Consider the following 20,223-nt stretch of genomic DNA (forward strand, 5'->3'; position numbering starts at 1 on the left):
TCTTTTTCTTCTTTTTAAATAAAATACCTTTTTATAAAGTATCAAGTTTCTAGCTTAAAATAAAACTTGAACCCCATACAAACTTTCATCCCCCTTTTAACCCCCTTAGGGGTTGGATTTCTCAAAATCATCATCATTTTCTAAACCTTCTGGCGTCTAATACAAATATTTCAATGCCAAAGTTAGCTAAATCGGTCCACCGGTTCTCGAGTTTATACGTGACTAACAAACGTATTTGATTTTTATTTATATAGATAGATAAATAGATATACAATCATCATCACATTACTTTGCTTTCTTTATTTTACTTACTCAACTTTTACTTACTTATTTTCAAAAAGCGTTTTTCAATAAAAAGACACGTCATGGTTAGATTGTTTACTTCTTTTCTAATGCTAATAAAAACGAAGTGTAAAGCAAAACCATACATCTATACTTTCCCAGAAACCTACCTACTACGCGAAACTTTATAATCAAAATGTATAAAATGTATTTGGATATTTTATTTTATTCACAATTCAGAAAGAAGTTTCCTTAATTAATGATTTCGGAGCCTGTAGCAGCACATATTATATTCTGAATTAGGAACTAGTAAGGAAAAAACCAAACTTGGAAAGCGTAACATTTAAGTATGGTATGTTTTGCATTAAGTCTATGAGCCATTACAGTTATTATTTTACACTTCATAAAAAGGCTCATCCGGCTGTAATGAAGCGCTAATAAAATAATTTTAATCATTTAGCCCATTTGATTTAGCTTGAGTTTTGTTCACTAGTCAGCAATGCGCAAAGGTAATAAGTATAGCTAAATACTTTAATACATAGAACACAACTTTAACTCGGGAATAAAAAATCTTTATAAACACAATAAATGCCCTTACCGAGATCGGAACCCCAGAATCATCATCTTCGTAAACAGAGCCACTACCTACTAGGCTACGCAGCCGTTATATTTAGACATTATATAAAATTAGGCTTCAAATGGTTTGCTAGCATCCGTAGTTTCCCCAAATAAATACGCCGTATCGTTGAAGTGAATTAAAGTGACCAAAGTAATTAGGTGCTAAAATAAGAGGTGCAAAGAGAGCACTACTCAATTATATTGATATTTGTCGATTAATAATACTTCAAATTAATTTCTATTGAAACAATACTTTCTTTGATAAACGTAAAATATCAGAAATTCAATTTTTTTGTTGTTTTTTTTAAATCTAATAAAAATATGGTGAACCCCAATTCCGGAATGGGACCCAATATCGAAAATCAGTTCCGGAATTGGAAAACGTCCAATATTGCAAGCCCTACAGTCAAACAAAAATATTTTTCAAAATTATTTCCATTGAATAACGTAAAAAACTGCATACACATAGATAGCTATTTGTGCTATTAACCGTATAACCTAAGTGTCAAGCTGGTCGACTGTGAGATTTTCAGCGTTCGGTATTGACCACCACTATCAATTCATACACGGTGTAACACGAGGAACTCGAAAAATTTAAACCACGCACTTCTGAGGCCAATGTAAGGAAAAAATGTTATATGAGTTTAAGTAAATTCTGCCAAAAAAATTTTTATGTATTTTGTACATGAATATTAATTTATACGATTTTTTTTTAACCTAATTTTATAAAGGTTACTTGTAACTTTGACATCTGATGAATATTTAGACTACGCCCCATAATGGCATCATCGCTATCAAAAAGGCGATTTCCACTAAGTTACAGTAAGAAAATGTTTTCTTATTGGTATTAACTCTGTAACTCGGCGAAATCCTGAAAAGTTTATATAACATTTTAGTCTGTAAATGTGATCAGGAGTACACTGTTTAAATCTTTCGTTTTCCTCATGTTACACCGTGTATAAGGCCCGGTAATAAGCCGTTTAACAAATCATCTCTTAAATAAGTTTTTTAACCTAGATTGGAAGCTGGGACCGCACACAGAAACAGCTCGCTGTACCAATGCTGCAGTGGTTTCTGCATCGATCTCTTGCAGCAGTTAGCTGAACAGTTGGGCTTCACGTACGAACTGTCGCGAGTAGAAGACGGCCGCTGGGGCACGCTGCACCACGGCAAGTGGAACGGACTCATCGCGGACCTCGTTAACAAGAAGACTGATATGGTAATCCAAGTTCTTATTTTTTTTTTTTTTTTTTTTAATCATTTATTTGATAAAACATGAGTTGATAAGCTGTTAGTATACAAATTCAGTTCTTTACATGTTCGGCTGGAATTTCAGCATTCAAATATTAAAATATTATTTCCATGTATCTGGGTGGCAGATTTAAATGGAGCCCAAAAATAATCTTGATTTACTTCTAACCAAAATTGCCCTTGTGGAAGCAGTCTGCCGAAAGATAATTACTAACTTTTTTCAGGTCCTAACATCTTTAATTATCAACTCCGATCGAGAAGCCGTAGTAGACTTCAGCGTGCCATTCATGGAGACCGGAGTGGCAATAGTAGTGGCAAAGAGAACCGGCATCATCTCCCCCACAGCTTTCCTAGAGCCTTTTGACACGGCATCCTGGATGCTGGTCGGAGCCGTCGCGATACAAGCCGCTACGTTCTCTATTTTCTTCTTTGAATGGCTATCGCCGAGCGGATTTGATTGCTCTACAGGACAAGATTCAAATAGGGCGCCACAGAACCGTTTTTCACTATGTCGAACATATTGGATTGTTTGGGCGGTTCTTTTTCAGGCAAGTATCAATATATACAGACTGGCAAGCTAGCTTTGTCAGTAGGAAAAGGCGCCAAATCTGAAAAATGTAGGCGCGAAGGATCGATCTCCCGTATACATTTTCAGTTTCGCGCCTACTGACAAAATTGGTTTGCCAGAGTAAGTATATTTTAACCAGTTCAACAGACTGAGAAGTATTCCGATTTTTAATTTGTTAAAGTTTTGATATGACCTTGCCATGACTTCTTGTAATGCATTTCGCGCGCACCAATCAACGCGGCCGATTGTCTCATTTCAATCAATATCAAAAACTTAACTTTAAATTTATTACTACATCAGAATACTACTCTAAGTTGGTAATAACTACAGGAATATATTGTATGGATATATCCGACGTATGCTTAGAATATTTTCTTCACCAGGCCTCTGTCCATGTGGATTCTCCGCGAGGATTCACAGCCCGCTTCATGACGAACATGTGGGCGATGTTTGCCGTAGTGTTCCTCGCCATATACACTGCCAACTTGGCGGCGTTCATGATAACACGTGAAGAATTCCATGAACTGAGTGGGCTGGATGACCCCCGAATTTCAAGACCCCTGACAATACGGCCACCGCTCAAATTCGGGACAGTGCCATGGTCTCACACGGACGCTACACTAGCGAAATATTTCCAAGAGCCTCATGCCTATATGTCACAGTGAGTATCGCGTTAAGCTAAGGTAATATCAATTACATGTGGTATAGCACATGCGTCCGTAAGTGACAGAACATACGCAATGCAAAAACAACCTACGTACTCGTAATTTGGTCGAGTTATTTGTTGCTCACCATAAGCCATACTAAAATTTACGATGGAGAATTAAAAAAAGGACAAACAATCATAGCGCTTTCCCTGCTACTCGTACTGAAAGTTCCATAAGATCATCTCTTTCGATCATCTGCTGGCTCTACCATTTCATCTATATACGTACGTACCTCTATGAAAGCAAACCATTTTGAATAATTTTCTCAGGTTTAATCGCAGCACAGTGGGTGCAGGCGTACAAGGAGTCCTCACAGGAGAACTAGATGCCTTTATTTATGACGGCACCGTACTGGATTATTTAGTATCTCAAGTGAGTTTATATTTTAAGGGCCATTTATATCCACACTTCCCGATATCGGGCTCGAAATCAGTTCCGATATCGGGCCTGATAATAGTTTTCCGTTTCATGGAATATTAGCATGATTAGCACCGTCAACAATATATTTAAAAAAATGGCTCATCTGCAAAAATATGAAATACCTACTGAATTTTTTTGGCAAAATATTTTTAACATGTCAAATATTGTAAAAGATGCCTATGATCGGGCCCGTTTGCATGTGGATATAATTGGCTTATAAATGCTGGTGAAGGATGTAGGTATAACATACACCATACATTTGCATATTAGTGGTGTAGGGCTCGTAGACTTCTTCCAGCTTTGAGGCGTATTTGGTTCAAATTGTCCCCATGTTGCCTAGCTGAAGATATTAAGGCATTAGTAGCATTATGCGCACCTTTGACACAGATGCTTAACTGTGATATAATAGTTTATAAGCGATAGCTTATATTTAGCTTAAAAAAATCTTACAATTAACGTTATACAGAGGGAGGCGGTCGTGAACCCTGGCCTGGCTAGTGTCGCGACTCGTGATGCAGCTACACAGCTCTCGTAGCGTCTTAGTGCCTGTAGCGCCTGTCGTAGCACGCGTAGCAGGCCGCGTAGCCAACGTTACAATCGTTAACGCTCCGTAGCGTAGCGTCGTCATCTTAAATCAACCGGAATCAAAATAAACGTCAATTTTGACATATCGTTTAGTTATCGATTTTTTCAATCTCTTTTCAAGATCTTACGCATCTCTAAATTATTGTTCGAATCGGGCCCTATCACTCTTCCATATTAGTGCGGCTGTGACAGCTGCGTTTCGTTCGCCACGGAGAGTGAACGATATGCACGTTAGCTACGCGGGCAGCTCCGACATTCGATCCGTTATCGGTATCACTACGATATTACGGAGATACTCAGATTTCACAATTTGTTGAAGTGTTCATTATGATACGTTCGATGATTATACTCGTGACAAATAGTACTTACAATCTGAATACCGCTCTAGAGCTCGATCCAGGGTTAACATTTTTTATGGTTTTGAACTGGGTTTGCTACGATCATGGATATTGCTCGTGTGTGTCGTGCGTGAGATGCACGCCAACCACCAGGACGATCGTCAAGGTCGTATGAAAACCAGTTTAAACCCATAACAAATTGCTAAATTAGAATCGACCAGCTAGATTTTAAAATTTAAACTTGATTTGGTTTTGTCATCATGTTGTAAGATGATAAGGCACGACTCCCAGTGTATATCGCACGGATAGTAAGAATATCGCTCTAGGGTTTATTTTTCTTTTCGTCACTTGCTAGGTAGTGTTGTACCGCTTACAACGTCCAGAGTTTTGTGAGGCGCGTATGAAGTCTTCCGTTCTCTCTTTGCTAAACCTTCATAAAATACATAAATAAAGTAAATAAAACTATGTTAAGTGCGCTTTAATGTCATATACATTGATAATTTTCAGGATGAAGACTGCCGATTGTTGACGGTCGGCGCGTGGTATGCCATGTCTGGTTATGGACTGGCATTTGCACGAAACTCAAAATATCTCAGTATGTTTAATAAGAGGTTACTTGATTTGCGTTCTAATGGAGACCTTGAAAGATTAAGAAGGTAATTAAATGAGGTTTAATCACTTATTTGTGTCAATTAGATAAGTACATGCTTGCGGTCTTTCTTGCTGTTCTACAAGGGCAGAAGGCTGCTATCTAGGTACTAGTGTAAAAAAGTAATACATCCACTTTTGCCAGACTGCAAGTAAGACAGCAATTAATTAAGAAATCTACAATACAATACCATACAAATATTATTTATTGCTCACCAATAGGCCAATCAAATTAGATTCACAAAATGCGTTTTGAGAAATTAATTCCCAGCAAGCTCGAAATCATTTTAATACCTTTAGTTCGTCCTAAATGCGTGTATATAATCCCTATTTGCGCAATCCCAGGAGGTACACATACATTTTGAGAACCTTGGGAGATAAGGGCCCTCCACATTCGTCCGCGGATCGAGGCGCGAAGCCGCGAACGCGAGTGTGGAGGGCCCTCGCGTCGATTTCACAGATTGTTCACGCCTTCGCGCCTTATTCCCCGTTTTTTGTCGGTATTTGGCCTGCGTCAAAGGAGACGCGAAACGCGAACTTGCAAGACGTAGTGATTATATGCTCTTTGGACTCTACACTCTGTTAATCTGAACTGTCATAACCTTCTATCGCGGCTACTTGGTTATATTGGGTGCGAACTTGATCAACCAAAAATCAATTTGACAGTTCCCAGTTTGAATCAGTGCCTTGCCGCAAACTAAATCCGATCAGCTGACGCTTCGGCGCCATCTTGCCGCGAACCAAACTGCGAAATCGCCGTGAAGTTGTGCGAGTGTGGAGTCTATGTCAACGTCGCGGTATGTTCGCTCCGCGAAGTCGCGCCGCGATTCACGCGCATAGTCTGGAGGGGGCTATAAATTTTTCGTTGGAATTAAATTTAAAATAAATACTTAAATTAAAATTAAATTAGCATGATTAAGTATACCAAAAATAAAGAAATTCACAATAGCAGCCATTTTATTATCAGCTTTGACTATGAATTCACATTGTTAGAGCAAATTTTCCGTCGTACGTACCGTTTTCAGACTAAAATCACAAAACTGAAACGGAGCAAAAATTTTTTCACCTCTACTGAGATTGCGTAAACTCGGATTACATGCATTTAGGACCAAATGCAGATATAAAAACGATTTCCAGCTTGTTGCTTGGAGCCCGATTCGGATCTAATAATGTGATATGGCTCTGAACTGGTTTTTATACGACCTTGAAGATCGCTCACCCAGATTGGTGCATGCGAAATGAAGTAAAAGTCGTGCGTGAGATGCGCGCCAATCACTAAGACTAGACGGCCATGACGACATCCTCAAAAAACAATATCAAATACTCCTTTTCACAACTCCTTCCCTCCTTCAGATACTGGATGACCGGCACATGCAAGCCTAACAAGCAGGAGCATAAATCGTCGGACCCGCTCGCGCTGGAGCAGTTTCTGTCGGCGTTCCTGCTGCTGATGGCCGGCATCCTGCTGGCGGCGCTACTGCTGCTGCTCGAGCACGTGTACTTCCGCTACATGCGCGGCCACCTCGCCGCCTCCACCGTGGGCCCTTGTTGCGCTCTTGTGTCCTTGTCGATGGGTAAGTAAGAGCAAAACTGATCACTGACTAGCCTTTCGAAGTTGTATATATATATATATATATATATATATATATATATATATATATATATATATATATATATAGTACCTGGGCGACCGAGCTTTGCTCGGTTATAACTATAAAAATTAAAAAATAAACTTAAACATATACAAAAAAAAACAAAAGTTAGTCACCGGGCGAGATTCGAACCCGTAAAACTCGTTTAGCAGTCCGCGTTATAACCCGCTGGACCAGACGGACAGTGGCCGGCAACACGAAATTAGCGACCATATTCTGCGTCGAAAGAAAAACGCATGAAAACTCGAAAACACGCGTTTTCCCAAACATAAGACTAATCTAGATAGATTGTATACCCCCAAAAACCCCCATATACCAAATTTCAGCGAAATCGTTAGAGCCGTTTCCGAGATCACAGAAATATATATATATATACAAGAATTGCTCGTTTAAAGGTATAAGATTTTTTTCTAAACTGAATAGTTTGCGCGAGAGACACTACCAAAGTGGTAAAATGTGTGTCCATAGTGGTAAAATGTTGAACGAGATTTAGTAAGTAGTTTTTTTAATACGTCATAAATGGTACGGAACCCTTCATGGGCGAGTCCGACTCGCACTTGGCCGCTTTTTTGGTGATAACTTTAAATACCGTGAGGTACAATTTTTTATACAGAAATATATATATATATACAAGAATTGCTCGTTTAAAGGTATACGATATATATATATATATATATATATATATATATATATATATATATATATACCTACTCGAGAATTAGGGATGGGCAATGCCGTGACCGAATGGTCTAGTGGTCAAGATGTAAGTAAACCGCGTAAGACACCGGTTCGATTCCGGCCTCAGACACCGGAGGCCTTATATACGAGTAACATGATATTTATTTATGTTCATAATTTATATACTTATAGTAAAAGTGATAAGAAAAACTGCCTGTATGAAGGGTGTACAGTTCAATATGGACTAAACGAAGGCCAATAAAGTTTTACCCCGATGTTTTAACCCCGATGATGTATGTTTAGCAAAAATAAATGCTTTCGGAGAAATCATCGAAGTCGCTCCATACATTACAATAGTTTTCTGGTAGATTCTAATCCACAGTTGTAACACGGGCGTGGTTATCAGAAAAAAAAAACTTGAAAATCTTAAAGTAATGTTTGCAAATTCATACTTGACAAGTTTTAGAGCGGTCCCCTTTAATATTTCTTTCTACTTAAACTGACAGCTGGTTGTGTGCATAGATGTCATTGAAAATATCTCCATCTTTCTTAAGAGTCGCGTGCGTGAAAGGGACATAGATAATAATCGGTTTTAATCGATTATGGACGTTAGTATAAACGGCGTGTGGCTAACATTTAGTAGGCTTAGCTTAGGCATCGCGAGGCGAACAACATCTCTGATTTCGATGGCCTGGTACAACTAAGCTAGAATTAAGGCATAAAACGATCATATGTCGTCGTTATGTTGCTATTGTGTCGTCATTGTGTCGCTAGTTTGTCGCTATTATGGCACCGTTACGTCACGAAATACTAGAGTGTCGCTACTTGTCGCCGTTATATTGCTAGTCGCTATTTGTCGCCGTTACGTCGCCTGCCACCGGTAAATCGCCAATATGTCGCTGGTAAAGAGTATAAAAGGCCTGTGAGGGCTGTGGGCTGGCATTCATTCTTCGACCATCGGACTAGCAGTGTCTCTGGCTTTGGGAGTAATTCTGGTAAGTGAAGTTTCTCCACTATTCTTTCTATTTGTTTGTCTTTGCTGGGAATTATCCTGGTAAAGGCCATAGTCGGGTTTCCATAGTAAGTCGGCCCTTAAATCAATTTGACTCAGGGATTTTTTTGTGAGTACCTCTTATGGTGAAGGATATTTATGCTAAGTATCAACATCTTACTAGTAACAGTTTTTGACTTATTATTTTTTGAAGATTTTTCTTTAATGTACCTATTGTATTTCGGGATGTATTCAAGCTATTTAAGAAGTACGTTAAAGAAAAAACTTCAAAAAATAATAAGTCAAAAACTGTCACTAGCAGGATGTTGATACTTAGCATAAATGTGCCATTATCTATGAAAAGGGACCTTATTGGCGGTGGCGCTTACGCCATTATCAATGATGCTCCCATATTATAAACAACGCCGCGCTACGCAGTGTGGCGTAAACGCCATCGACAATAAGGTCCCTTTTCATAGATAATATCACAAATATCCTTCACCATAAGAGGTACTCACAAAAAAATCCCGGAGTCAAATTGATTTAAGGGCCGGCTTACTATGGGAGCCCGACTATAGCCTTTAAACTTGTAAATTGTGTCTGTGTTGGGTTTTACGGGGACAATATCGTCATTTGTCGTAACGCTAAAAAAGCACTATTGCGTTGGTATTGCGCTAGAAAAGCAGCAATGTACATCGAACCAAAACATGTTATTATCATAACCTAAAATTTTACAAATATTTACGATCAACGAGCGTGATTGTATATTGTAGGCACCTTGACTTTGCTTAAGTTCATGGCTTGTGCATGAATGAATGCTATTTAATATATTGGTATTTAATGGTGACAAGTTGACAACACAAATTTCTCTTGAAATAGCAACGATTCAGAATGTAAACAAATATGATGGCTGTCATTCACTATCCACATTCCACAGATAAAACACAGATGACAGGCGATTTTGGAATTATTCGAAAACAGTGTTGCTAATGCAAACCCGCGATTTTCCAAATTTGCCTCCTTTTGCTACTGACAAGTTTTGCTTCACCAAGTATATTTTAAACAACCTGTTTTCCCACAGGACAATCCCTGTCGTTTCACGGCGCCGTGGTGGAGGCGGCAGCGCAAGGTTTCGGAATGCGAGGACGTGGCCACTGCCGATCTGCTGTCTGTGCAGCACAGGTCAGTTTATGTGCCAGTTGCATAAGAACGTTAAGTTGCGATAATTGTGTATTCACTAATCAACTTATTTAAATAATATTATAACAAATGATATATAAATGTATAAACACAGGTCAATTGGATGCTCTGTAATAATTTTAATGGCATTTGCGATGGCAATATGTGTTTTTCGGGTGATATTGGGTTATTCCCACTAGTTACCACCAAGTTGTTACCAGTGGTAACTACTGGGATTTTTTTCCCACCATACAACAACAACAAAACAAACATAAAAAATCCCACTAGTCACCACCAACTTGGGTTGGTGGTAACTACTGGATTTTTTTTCCCAGTGGTACACTGGTAAAAGGTGGGATTTTCTTTTTCCAGTAGTTACCTTTTCTTTTTTTTTTGTTAGGGGGAAAATGCATTCCGCATACCACCCGGGTGCGGGGGGGGGGTGACCCGAGTGGTTATGTGGGACTCCCGTCTAGGCTAATGAGGCCTACGGTATACCCACTAAAAACCCCCTGTATGCCGCCACGCCGCCCTATTGGTGGGGTTACGGGAACGCTTGCGTACTCATCCGCGATCCCACCGGCGGCAACCGCCCACGAGCGGCTCCTTCACTAAAGCCCGAAGGCCCTTCACACTAGGCGCGCCAGATGGTTTAACGCGTCTTCCTCCTCGCCTCCGTCCTGCAGTGTAGCGGGCCCCCCCCCCCCCCCCCCCCCCCGAGCCCGCCACAACGAGGCTACGGGCGCCAGAAAGCCCCAGCGGCCGGCGACAGATGAGGTCAATGGTTCTGCCGCAAACCACAACTCGGCTGCAGAGGACAGGGAGAACGGCACACCGTAACACCGACACTCCTCTTCCTCTGCAGCCCCACCAACGCCGCTACAGCGGAACGGCCCTGCCAAGGTCGCAGGGGATAGGGAGAGTGGCCCACCGTAATACAATCACGCCTCTTCCCCTGCGATCCTACCTCGGCCGTCGAGAATAGGGAGAACGGCTAACCGCAACACCGACACTCCTCTTCCCCGACGGTCCACCTGCGTCACAAGCGGGCTTACCAAGCCCACTTGGAGCGTCCTCCTCGGGCCAGCCCGCACCTCAAACAGACCAGCCCTGGTTGCCTCTTCGCTTCACCGTGGGTGACGAAGACACGGCTACTAAGCCCCTCCACCACGACAAGGTGGGCAACCCGCGGGGGGTCCCAGTAGTTAACCTTTACCTTAACGTAACCTGTTTTTATTAAGGGCCCTCCACACTCGTGCGCGAAGTGAGGCGCGAAGCCGCGAACGCGAGTGTGGAGGGCCCTCGCGTCGATTTCGCAGATTGTTCACGCCTTCGCGCCTTATTCCCCGTTTTTTGTCGGTATTTGCCCCGCGTCAAAGGAGACGCGCAGCGCGAACTTGCAAGACTCCACACTCGCGATCGCTTTTCGTCGCGATTCGCTCACGAGTCGGTTAACCTGTAAACTGTCATAACCTTCTATGGCGGCTACTTGGTTATTGGGTGCGAACTTGATCAACCAAAAATCAATTTGATAGTTCCCAGTTTGAATCAGTGCCTTGCCGCAAACTAAATCCGATCAGCTGACGCTTCGGCACCATCTTGCCGCGAACCAAACTGCGAAATCGCCGTGAAGTTGTGCGAGTGTGGAGTCTACGTCAACGTCGCGGTATGTTCGCTCCGTGAAGTCGCGCCGCGATTCACGCGCATGGTCTGGAGGGGGCTTTTGGACTGAACGCTAACCAAACTTTGGTTAGCGTTTAATACTAATAAAAACAGTATAAATATAAAGTGCTTGAATCAATTATTAATTATAAGTTATTCGTTTAATTATGAGTCGATTACTGTTTTAGTAAACTACCTTAAAAGTAATAAAAAAAACAGTCTTTGACTGATTTGTTTGTTCGTTCGTATAATTTTGACGTTATTTATTGAAAGGGTCTTTATTGCCGATGGCATTTACGCCATTATCAACGATGCTCCTATATAAATACAACGCTGCGCTACGCAATATGGCGTAAGCGTCCTTGCCAACAGGTCTAGGTTTCATAGCTAACATCACAATTAATAACATAAATGCTCTCATGCTCTCGAGGTTGATGGCAAAAAGGAAAAAAAAAGACAAATAATGTAATAAAACCAAATAAAACAAAATTAAAATGTTTATTATACGTAAAAATAAATAAATAAATAAAGTTTTAACAACATAGATTGAATTGCTGTCGGCGCGTAGGATTAGGATAGGCCCCCGTAGCGACTAAAAGTTAACACGCAATATAACCCCATGCATGTTGCAGGACTGTTATTGCCAACTGCTGGGCGAGCTCGGCGGACGTGTTGACCGCTCAGGTTAACCAGTATAAACGCGTATCTCTGGCGCGCAATCTTTATCAATGACTCGGTCACGTTACGCTGGTCTGCGCGACAGCCCGGTCCGCCCACGCTCGCGCGATGACGATAGCAATCCTATCTTACGCGCCGATAACAATTCAATCAATGGTGTTTGTTAAAATTTAGTTTATTAATTTCTACGTATAATAAATATTTAATTTTGTTTTATTTGTAATTATTACATTATATGTTGTTTTTAGGGTTCCGTAGCCAAATGGCAAAAAACGGAACCCTTTTAGATTCGTCATGTCCGTCTGTCTGTCCGATTATGTCACCGCCACTTTTTTCCGAAACTATAAGGGCTATACTGTTCAAACTTGGTTATTAGATGTATTCTATGAACCGCATTAGGATTTTTACACAAACATAGAAAAAAAAACAATAAATTTTGGGGGATCCCCATACTTAGAACTGAAACTCAAAAAATCTTTTTTCATCAAACCCATACGTGTGGGGTATCTATGGATAGGTCTTTAAAAATGACGCAAAATTGATGATGATGATGATGAAATGATGATGGTTTCTAATATCATTTTTTTCTAAACTGAATAGTTTGCGCGAGAGACACTTCCAAAGTGGTAAAATGTGTGCCCCCCCCCCCCCCCGTAACTTCTAAAATAATAGAATGAAAAATGTAATAAAAATTTATGATATACATTGCTATGCAAACTTCCACCGAAAATTGGTTTGAACGAGAACGAGTAAGTAGTTTTTTTAATAATACGTCATAAAATTAAAAAATTTTTTTTTTTCATCAAACCCATATATACGTGTGGGTTATCTATGGATAGGTCTTCAAAAATGATATTTAGGTTTCTAATATCATTTTTTTCTAAACTGAATAGTTTGCGCGAGAGACACTTCCAAAGTGAAAAAAATTGTGTCTCCCCCCCTGTAACTTCTAAAATAACAGAATGAAAAATCTAAAAAAAATATATGATATACATTAGCATGCAAACTTCCACCGAAAATTGGTTTGAACGAGATCTAGTAAGTAGTTTTTTTTAATACGTCATAAAATTTAAAAAAATTTTTTTTTCATAAAACCCATACGTGTGGGGTATCTATGGATAGGTCTTCAAAAATGATATTTAGGTTTCTAATATCATTTTTTTCTAAACTGAACAGTTTGCGCGAGAGACACTTCCAAAGTGAAAAAATGTGTGCCCCCCCCCCCCCCCCCTGTAACTTCTAAAATAACAGAATGAAAAATCTAAAAAAAATATATGTTATACATTAACATGCAAACTTCCACCGAAAATTGGTTTGAACGAGATCTAGTAAGTAGTTTTTTTAAAAAGTCATAAAATAAAAATATTTTTTTTTCATCAAACCCATACGTGTGGGGTATCTACGGATAGGTCTTCAAAAATGATATTGAGGTTCCTAATATCATTTTTTTCTAAACTGAATAGTTTGCGCGGTGCCAAAGTGGTAAAATGTGTGTCCAAAGTGGTAAAATGTTGAACGAGATCTAGTAAGTAGATTTTTTTTTAATACGTCTTAAATGGTACGGAACCCTTCATGCGCGAGTCTGACTCGCACTTGGCCGCTTTTTCCTTTTTGCCATCAACCTCGAGAGCATGAGAGCATTTATCTTGTTAAATGTAAAATGAATTAATTGTGACGTTACCTATGAAACCTGGATCTTTTCTCAAGGGCGCTTACGCCATACTGCGTAGCGCAGCGTTTCATTTATATAGGAGCACCGTTGATAATGGCGTAAGCGCCATCGACAATATAGTCCCTTTCAATAAATAACGTCAAAATTATACGAACGGACAAACAAATTAGTCAAAGACCGATTTTTTTATCACTTTTAAGGTAGTTTACTGAAACAGTAATCGAAAAAATTAAGCCAATAAGTAATTAACTTATAATTAATTATACTTTTAATTAATTATTCACTAAAGCACTCTATATTTATACTGTTTTTATTAGTATTGAACACTAACCAAATTTTGGTGGTAACTACTAGGAAAAAAAAATCCCACCCTTAACCAGTGGTAACAACTGGGATAAAAAATCCCTGTAGTTACCACCAAACCAAGTTGAAAAGGTGGGATAAAAATCCCAGTAGTTACCACTGGTAACAATTTGGTGGTAACTAGTAGGAATAACCCGTGATATTTACTTGTCTGGTGAGGAAGGTAGGTTTTGGCACGCTCTGCAAGACTGCACTCAATAAACTCTAAACAACTTGTGCATACAGGATGTTTATTTAGCCACCTGCAATCATTTACGGGCTGAATCATATAGGCATATTGAGCATCTTTTACTATGGTAGCATGATGGAAATCCGTGGGCTATTCAATAAAATACCATATTAAAGATTCCAAAATGTATTGTGCATCCGCACAGGCAAATGATTACGAGAGAGTGACTTATTTACAAATGTGACATGTGTCTAGAAAACTTAATTCTATACAACCAGAGTTTATACTGGTAAATAACAAACTCCATGCTTGTGCTTTACATACAAAAGCACATGCCATCATCATTGTTGTAAACTCCAACACTGGCCCTTGAACCAATATAAACTCATGTAAATCACATTACACACATTAAACACAATAAATAATCTAAGCAAGACGCATCCGCTGTCTAAAAACAATAAAACATTACAACAGCAAAAACATAGCAAAAGTATAAATTTATCAAAGTATCCGTCGCATATAAACTGTAAATCGTCAAAACATATATGTAACGGATCTAAAACAAACTATACTTCCGCAAGTATACCTACTGCTTAGAACCATCATGTCATTTATTCAAAGATAAAAATAAACGATATACAAACTTATCATGTTTTTCCATTGCCAATGGTTTCGTTAAAACATCGGCCACCATTTCTTCAGTAGACAAGTATTTTAAAAATACTGTACCGTCCTCAACAATATCCCTGATGAAATGATGTCTTACGTCAATGTGTTTCGTTCTGGCGTGGTACATAGAATTGGTGCACAACTTCAGCGCAGACTGATTGTCATTAAACAAAGTAATCCTATACTGTACCCCGTAAATTTCGAACAGAAACTTGCGTAGAAAAAGAGCCTCTTTACAAGCATCTGACAGACACATATATTCGGCCTCTGGGCTTGAAAGAGCGACTGTCTTTTGTTTTCTACTCTCCCAAGAGATGGTAGAATTTCCAATCTTAAAGACGTAACCGGTATAAGATCGGCGATCGACCTCATTTGACGCAAAATCGGCGTCAGCATATGCGACGATATCCAACCCTGACTTCTGAAAGGTTAAATAATTATTAAGCGTACAAAGGTAAATAAAAGGTAAGGTAAGGGGGTAAGGTAGGTAATAGGTAAAGGTAAAGGTAGATAGCGAAGAACGCGTTTCGCCGCCTTCCAGTGAGTCTCGTCGTACGCGTCGTTAAACTGGCTGAGTGAGCTGACAGCGTGCGCAATATCCGGTCGCGGACATACCGCTATGTACATCAGACATCCTATCAGGCCTCTGTAGTCGTGCGTACAATCCTTTTTTGTAGATTTCATGAGCTTCAGACCTGTTTCCATAGGTGTTCGCGCAGGTTTGCAATCTGACATGTGAAATCGTTCTAGGGTCAATTCCAACAGTACTAGTTTTTTGTGTCATTCCGGTGTAATTCTTTATTTACGTTTCTTCGATGTTTCTTTTAATGTCAATCGACACCTCAGACTGTTCTTTGATAAGCCTCTCACAGAGCACTTGATATCTTAAGCCTTTTGAGAATTATCGGAGATTTAAAAAAATGACTCGCATGTGAATGATAAGTATACACAGGAATGATATAACACTCCACCTGAATGACATTTTTCCACCGGAATGAAAAAAATTACTCGCACTTGAATGATAAGTATGCAAGGGAATGATATAAAACTCCACCTACTTTTGATATCATTCCGGTGTTATTTTCATTCTGGTGGGTATTAAAGCCATTTTACTACACCGAAATCACCGGAATGAAATTGGTGGAATGATAAACCGCGGTGAAATAATATTATAAAAAAATAACTAAATCCCACATTCATTAACTATCGCGACATTTAAACTCACAAATACAAAATACACGATCTGTAAATATTTGAAAAATAACAAATATGAAACAAAAAAGATATAGCAAACTCCGGAATGATATTTTTTTTGACCCCGTACATAGAAATGACATTACTCACGTGTGTAGCGGATCCATTCGGCATCACATCGACGTCTTCTTGCGGTGAGAGCCGCGGCACAACTGACTCTCAAAGTGCGCAGGAGGCGGGGGGGGGGTACGAAGTCAAACTTAGCCAATGAACGTCTATGAAATTTGTCCGCGGTAATAAGGATTATTTTGCCGGACAAATTTCTTTACGCATAATAAGGGGGTTTATTAAAGAGTTAGTAAGCAAGTAATATTTTAAAGGGTTCTTTATTGATATGGTATTATAGTTAACTAAAATCTAATTTGATATCTTGTATAGTTTTAGAGTTATGCGGCATTAAACAAGAATAACTGGGTTCCGGACAACCCACCTGAATGAAAAATTGGGCCTTTATTTTTTTTCAATGATTAAATTATTGAATATTTTAATATTAGTTATTGCCCGAGGTCGATAGCTAAGAGATTTTCCAAAAAAAAAAGTATATGACTATTTTGACTTTCTGCACCAGCGTTATCAGTCTTGCCATCAAATTTTATTGCTTGGGATATTCACCCTCTAGCACCTTCTTAATATAGCTTGACTGGTCTAGAGTTATTTCATTGTTCTGTCTGCAAAGCCTCATTCCAAGAATGTGGTGTGCTGGCCCTAAATCCTTGATTTCGAAGGCCTTCTTCAATTGTTCTTTTATTCCTGCCGTATCTCGGCAATCAGCTGAAGAAAATAGCATTATGTCATCAACATAGAGCGCAATTATAATCATAGATTTCCCGCTTGACTTGACATAAACGCAAGGTTCGCAAGATAAACGTTTGAATTTCATTTTGCTCGTCAAAACGCCATTTATTTTTCGTACCAAGACTTCGAAGCTTGCTTCAGTCCGTATATGGCCTTATTCAACTTGTATACTTTATCTTCTTGGCCTTTGATCTTGTAGCCCTCTGGCGGCTCCATAAAAACGGTTTCTTTTAAATCTCCATTTAAAAACGCCGTTTTTACATCCAGATATATATTTCCAGATGCTCGATATTCATGTTATGTTCCGTCGCTAAAGCTAGTAACGTACGTATAGTAGCATATCTTACTACAGGAGAGAACGTTTCTTCGTTTTTCTCGTTGCGTCTCGAGTTTTCTAGAAGCAACTTCGCTTTGACATTTTCGCTTGACAGTGACGTGTTCGAATTTTCTAGAGCCATAATTAACGGGTCGTAATCGCTGGTCAAACCGCTGAGTTAAATCACGGCCACGAAGTCATCTTCCAAAGCCGCTCCGATGTCGCTCAGTTGTTGCGATGTATTCATGACCTTATTCACGTATGCCTCCATACTCGCACATTCGCTTAATTGGGTGGCGAACAATGTGCGAAGCAATCCGAGTCGTCGTGACAAGCCTCGGTCCTCGTATGACTTCTGCAGGTTGTTCCACGCTTCGCGAGCCGTCTTGGCATTTCTAATTTGTGGAAATAGACAAGGCTGCACGTTCAAGGCGATTTTCGCGAGCGCCTTCTCCTTAGCGTACCTCTCTTCTTAGCGTCTTCGTTTTTATTTTCAGTTGTGCCCACACAATCCCAAAGATCGTCGTGGATGAGCACCATTCGCATCATGAATTTCCAAGAAGAATAATTCTGGATTCCGGATAATTTTTCAATAAAAACATTCTGATTGGCAGTTGCCATCTATTGTTCCCTTGCGAATACATTTGAAAATAATTTGACGAAACACACGCGCACACTTTTAGAAAATGGTAATCAGATTAGCAAATTTACTCTACGATCTGCTACCATGATGGAAATCCGTGGGCTACTCAATAAAATACCATATTAAAGATTCCAAAATGTATTGTGCATCCGCACAGGCAAATGATTACGAGAGAGTGACTTATTTACAAATGTGACATCTGTCTAGAAAACTTAATTCTATACAACCAGAGTTTATACTGGTACATAAACAAACTCCATGCTTGTGCTTTACATACAAAAGCACATGCCATCATCGTTGTTGTAAACTCCAACATAGAAATCCCGAAATCGCGAAAAAAAATTTACTCTCCCATAGAAAATGTCCAGGTCAGACAGCCAAAATGTATGAAACAGCCAATTATTTATTCGCGATTTCGGGGTTGGTTCCATAGTAAAAGTTGCCCAGTATGGCCCCGTAAAATATTGCAGGTGACTAAATGAACACCCTGTACAATAGGGCAATCAAAATCGCTGCCAACTTATCTTCGTGTGACTATTACCTTTCACTATCCCTCTCAGTAGAGAGTGTCGAACGCCGATCACTACGGGTAGGTGTAATAATCCCTTACCTAAAATGTTACTCTTTAAATTACGCAGATTTGGCGAGCGCGGCACGAGCGTGACGCGGCAATGGCGCGCGCACGCCAGCTGGCGGCGGCGCTCGCGGCGCACGGGCTGGCGCCGCCGCCGCGGCGGCTGGCCAGCGCGGCCGAGCTGCTGGGCGCCGCTACGGACGCCACGCGTCCGCGCACGCTGCGCGCGCCCGCTGACCTGCTGCCCGACCTCGACCGCCCGCTGTCCTGCGGCGACTTGCGCGCTAAGTAAGCGACTATTAACGTCACCTAGTTCGTAACTCTAATTACGTCTTAGTAAGAGTAAAAGAGAAAGATCCCAGCAATATGCGATTTTCGGTTTTCGTGGTAGGCCCCCACTGCCCCCAGGAGGTCAGGGCTATAACCGCGAAAATCGAAGTTCGTCAATTGCGGGCATTTTTCTCTGTCATTCTAATTGCGTCCTAGTGAGATTAAAAGAGAAAGATCCCCGCAATTTGCGAATTTCGGTTTTCGCGATAAGCACCCAGTTCTTTGCTTATAATTTTTGGTTCGCCAGATCTGTATGGCGAATACTAACACACTAAGCCTTGCTATACAGATACACACTCGATCTGGATCGCCGATACAAAGGATTGACAATCAAGATCGCGCCTATCTGGATCGCCGTCATCACCGAGCGTGCACAGTGGTGTAGCTAGGTGACCAAGGGCCCTGGGGCAAAAAAAACTGGCGCTTCTAAATGGGCCCGTTTCCCTCACATTCGCATCGGCGATCCGGGCCCACTGTGTAACCATAACCACATAACATGTGCCAAAGATGATTTTATTTAAAAAATGTTGTTCCAGAGAGCGGACGCGAGTCGAAATGGAAACAGTGCTGTGAGGCGCTTATTGCGCCACCCTATTTCAATTCCTGAAGGCTGTTCTTACACCAAGTTATACAAGACGAAGTTAGTTATACCTAATGTTAAAAATACGGACAGATAAAAAAAACGTTGTAATTATTAAATAAATTATTCCAATTATTAAAACAGAGAGCTGGACGTAGATAGCGAAGCGTTGTTGTGGGACGCGCGCGCGGTGCGGGCTGGGCCCCGGGCGCGCGCCCTCGTGTTGTCTACTAACAATAAAATATATTTTTTGGACAATATTATTTTGTTTTACATTCCCTATGTACCGGTCCTAGAGAGGCAAGATAACGATGTGTGTGTTATTTAAGGAACCCTGTAGCCTGTAGGAGGTAATTCCCTATAAAGGTGCTATTCGAAATTAAAGGTGCTACGCACCGAACCACGACCTTGGTGAAGTTTGAAGCAGTGAGGTAGTCAGTAAAACGGTAATACCTATTTGACATGTTACTGCCTACACTCTAGAAGTCGAAAATGGAGGGTTTCACGTTACATGCCCACAAACATCAGTACTTTGGTGCGGTTTGAAGAGGTAGGCCGGTCCTATGTACAGCGAATACGACGGTAGGTCGTCACACACTAA

General features: G+C 40.3%; 1 protein-coding gene across 1 annotated transcript in view; it reads left to right on the forward strand.

The window, feature by feature from the left end:
* Positions 1-19,882, forward strand: part of LOC133523558 (glutamate receptor ionotropic, NMDA 2B) — a 39,252-nt gene extending 19,370 nt beyond the window's left edge. Inside the window, exons 9-17 of the mRNA XM_061859213.1 lie at positions 1,918-2,119; positions 2,376-2,699; positions 3,103-3,380; positions 3,696-3,798; positions 5,277-5,425; positions 6,771-6,991; positions 9,820-9,920; positions 18,777-19,000; positions 19,579-19,882. Coding sequence (XP_061715197.1) covers positions 1,918-2,119; positions 2,376-2,699; positions 3,103-3,380; positions 3,696-3,798; positions 5,277-5,425; positions 6,771-6,991; positions 9,820-9,920; positions 18,777-19,000; positions 19,579-19,615 — 1,639 coding nt within the window. The 3' untranslated portion in view covers positions 19,616-19,882. The remainder of the gene's footprint in view (positions 1-1,917; positions 2,120-2,375; positions 2,700-3,102; positions 3,381-3,695; positions 3,799-5,276; positions 5,426-6,770; positions 6,992-9,819; positions 9,921-18,776; positions 19,001-19,578) is intronic.
* The last annotated feature ends 341 nt before the right edge of the window (positions 19,883-20,223 follow it).

This window comes from Cydia pomonella, chromosome 12 (genome assembly GCF_033807575.1).
Source record: "Cydia pomonella isolate Wapato2018A chromosome 12, ilCydPomo1, whole genome shotgun sequence".
Taxonomy (NCBI): domain Eukaryota; kingdom Metazoa; phylum Arthropoda; class Insecta; order Lepidoptera; family Tortricidae; genus Cydia; species Cydia pomonella.